Source organism: Hordeum vulgare, chromosome 2H (assembly GCF_904849725.1).
Source record: "Hordeum vulgare subsp. vulgare chromosome 2H, MorexV3_pseudomolecules_assembly, whole genome shotgun sequence".
NCBI classification, from domain to species: Eukaryota; Viridiplantae; Streptophyta; class Magnoliopsida; order Poales; family Poaceae; genus Hordeum; species Hordeum vulgare.
The window spans coordinates 41,570,234-41,573,956 of NC_058519.1; the positions used below are offsets into that span (position 1 = coordinate 41,570,234).

At 48.2% G+C, this 3,723-nt stretch overlaps 1 protein-coding gene across 1 annotated transcript; it reads right to left on the reverse strand.

Annotated features, from left to right (window-relative positions):
• Positions 1-1,860: 1,860 nt before the first annotated feature.
• Positions 1,861-3,414, reverse strand: LOC123429459 (peroxidase 2-like). The gene is made up of 3 exons (XM_045113493.1): positions 3,149-3,414; positions 2,819-3,037; positions 1,861-2,720 (listed from the first exon to the last, which is right to left on the reverse strand). The coding sequence occupies exons 1-3, from the start codon at positions 3,347-3,349 to the stop codon at positions 2,133-2,135; spliced, it is 1,008 nt and encodes a 335-aa protein (XP_044969428.1). The 5' UTR covers positions 3,350-3,414; the 3' UTR covers positions 1,861-2,132.
• Positions 3,415-3,723: the final 309 nt, after the last annotated feature.

The window sequence follows — 3,723 nt, forward strand, 5'->3', positions numbered from 1 at the left end:
CTGCCCACCGCGTAGCCCTTTAGTTCCGGTTTGGGACACGAACCGGGACTAAAGGCTCCTTACGGGCCGGGACTAAACCCTCGAGGGAGGCATTGAGAATTGGGGCGACGTGGCCGGGCCTTTAGTCCCGGCCGAGAGGCAGGCCGGGACTAAAGGGTCCCGGCCAAAGGCCCGTTTTCCACTAGTGCTACCATCTAAGACCTGAGGTCCCAACCATGCCACTTGCCGAGTATGAGACACACAACGGTCCGGTGCACTCACAGAGGCCGTCGCCGCCACCTGCCACCAGTTCGCCGGCACTATGAGAGATGTAACTTTTGGAACACGATGGTGATGAAGAGCTGATGAAATGTGAATGATGTGATGATGAATGCGACAAACAATTAAAACACACGACAATAACAAAATACATGGAAGGAATCTGGAGCGTCTGTCTCAAGATGTTAATTTGTTTATTTGATTGTATTGGATAGTTGTTCATGATTGCTCTTACTTACAATAGATTGTTACGGAGAGCGAAAAATAACTTGATCATAGCCAGGCTAGTGGAACATTTGAACATAGCCTATGTTTTCTTGCATTGTAGTTTTTTCCAACTAGGAACCCCCTGTAGGATTTTATTGTATGCTTGACAAAACCCATTAGAATGATTATTGGTTCATTATACCCTGACCTTGTAACCAACGAGTAGATGGTTAGCTGCTATTACGTGGATTGGGAAACATCAATTATATTTCCACTATGCAACCTCATGGTTGAGTATTTAATTACATAATTAATTAATCGACTGGCGGACTATGTTTGATTGGATCACCAGAGTGCGGGTTTTGGTGGGGAATACCACTCAGGTGTCAAAGGGATTGCACGAGTTCAAATCTGAGTAGCTTCCATGTGGGACCGTGAAACAATATGGGATCTTTCTCGACCATGTAATTTGTGGGACCCTCTTGGGCTGACCAACATATGTATGTTTACATGTAGGGAAATCAGATTGGGTATGTCTTTTCTGAGGAGGCCACTACTTTCCAAAAATCTCGTCTTGATTTACCTAGTTATTTCACAAATGAAGTTTAGTAGTAGAAGGGTGTGATCGAAAATCACGGATAAAGTATGCAAACCTCTCATAGTTTATAATACTTATCATGATTAGCCATGTCCCCTGTTACGGACTACTTTTGAGAAACTCATGGGAGAATTGTCACCTTGATCTCATTCTTCTATTCTACTAAAATCAATGGGTTGAACCCAAGGGGAGTAATGACGATGATCTCAGAGAACTGGGTGCCAGGGTCTCTACAGGAAAGCTTGGGCAGAAGTGTGATGCGGACACCCACATACTCAAATGCTTATTTTGGACTGCCACGTGATATGGTATGTCCAAGATTACCACGTGATACGGTATATCCAACTATTAGAGTAGACCACTATTACAAAGGTAGAAGAATCTCATTTTTTCAGCCACACCAAATGGCATGTTTATGTTCAACCAAGCCAATCTTGATGAAGCTTGTCAATGCATCCAATATATTGACCATTATGGCTGCAACGTATCATGTTGTAAGTCTGTCGACAAGTAAAAAGTAGGGTCAAGACTTTATACTCAACTCTTGCCTCTAAGTTGATGGGCGCCACAACACTAGAGCATTATCTCTGCTGCATGACAGTATTGTAAGCTAGACCATAAGCTAAGCAGGTTTGTATTGTAAAACACTTAATTTTCGATGTAAATACTATGACAAAATGATGTATTCTTGGTAGTTCATCGTTGACTGTGCATGTCAGTTATTGATTTAGAATTTAATACGGTAAGGGAAGAGATTCGGAGTCCTGTCATAAACCGGATCGTGAGAGAATGTTTCATACAGAAAATGTTAGGTATAATTTCTAGAATAATTTATATATAGAGTAGAATGTCGTGATTCAGAAAGAATTACAATGTGTGTTGAAAATGCTACAAATAATGGAGCAAGTAGGCCCCACATGGGGCTGAAAGGAAAAAAATTCAAAAAAACAAGGGGTTACAATGACGTGGTTAATTGCACAGAAAAAAAATACAGTTCGAATCTCAATCAAAGCAGCAGGTTGACGGTTCACGCTGCCATGTCATGTCAGTGCAAATTAAATGGCGATTCTTAGTTCGTCCTGGAGCTGCAGACGCGCCTGACCATACCCTGTGTGCCAGTCAACGGGCTGAGGTTCGCCATCTTCACCATGGCCGAGGCAAAGGCGTTAAAGAACGCGGCCTGGTTAGAAGCGAAGTTGTTAACGATGTCCTCGGTGGCGCCGCTGGCTACGGTGGCGTTGAACAACACCTGGTCGGAGTGCAGGAGGCCCTTCTCTGCCCGGAGGTTGAGGAAGTAGGAGTTGTCGAACATGTCTGGGTTCGGGGGGGTCGCCGTGTCGTCGTCCAGCGGGGCCAGGTTGGTGTCGCCGCCGGAGCCAGACTGGGGGCAGTTGGCCATGAGCTTGGTCGCGAAGGTCGCGTTGATGTTGCCCTCGTTGTAGAGCCTGCTCCTGAAGCTCTGGCACTGCGCCTTCCCGATGGTGTGGGCGCCGGAGAGGGCGACCATGTCGGTGAAGCTGAACCCCTTGCCGACGAAGCTGGCGTTGAGTCCGGCGACGTCCAGGAAAGGCGGTGGCAGGTCGCGGTTGGCCAGAGCCATGCTGGCGTTGGTGGAGTCCTTCCTCCCCAGTTTAACCTCCCATGTCGGCCCTCCCAACTGCACGTATATGGAAGACGAAATGGTTTTATTATTTCCCCGTCAGTGTTCGCAAAGTAACCACGCCGGCAAATTGTGTCGGTCGATCATCTTCCTACCGCGACGACGGAGTCCCGGGCGGCGACGGCGAGGATGTCGGCGCAGGAGATGACGGGGTTGTTGCTGCTGTATGGCTTTTTGCACGCGGATTCCACATCGTTCTTGATTTGGTCGATGACGTCGAAGCCAAGCAGCGACCCCACGTTCCCGAATGCGTTCCGCTCGTTGGCGACGCCATCCGCGCCCGTATCATTCAGGAGAACGGACGCGTCACAGCCCTGCACGTACGAACCCAAGCAACGTATAATGCACGGTCGTCGTTAACGACGAACAAAACCGGAACAAGGCAAGTCCAGCCCGGCTATATGTATAGTATGTGAAAAACTTGCCTGGACAAAGCAGTCATGGAAGTGCAGCCGGAGCAGGGACGCGGCCATGCGGCGGTCGCTAGACACGGCGGCCGCCACGCCGGCCTGAATTTTGGTGAGAGCCGAAGGGCACGACTTGTCGTAGTACGTCAACGACAGCTGCGCCGACACCGCCCCGGCCAGGCACAGGAGCAACACGACTGATAGTGACGAAGATGCCATGAAAACCACCTGTCGCTAACTCGCTGTTGGAGATGAAGTTTTGCGGTGGATGCGGATGTAATGGCCTGCATTCCATTCAGATATATATATATATATATATATATATATATATATATATAGCCCCTCGCAAGCTCGGCAATTCCTGGTTTGGGGGCACACACGGCCGGCGAATAATCTGTGGTGGCCAACCTGGCGTTCCATGTGCTAGCGGTTCGATGATGTCTATATTTTCTTCCCGCCTTTTTCTGGGTGCAAGTGCAACTCACCGAGTGCATCGCGGAGTGCATCGTGCACGGATGTATCATGCGTAGATTAAAAAACATATTAACCAGCAGTCGCAGAATGTTTTTGCAGGGAGTTGACTTGGATATCAG

Coding starts and splice junctions, on each gene's coding strand:
- LOC123429459 (XM_045113493.1), bottom strand. CDS start 3,349: ATGGCATCTTCGTCACTATCAGTCGTGTTGCTCCTGTGCCTGGCCGGG. Junction 3,038..3,148: donor TCCATGACTGCTTTGTCCAG/GCAAGTTTTTCA, acceptor TCGTACGTGCAG/GGCTGTGACGCGTCCGTTCT. Junction 2,721..2,818: donor CCCGGGACTCCGTCGTCGCG/GTAGGAAGATGA, acceptor ATATACGTGCAG/TTGGGAGGGCCGACATGGGA.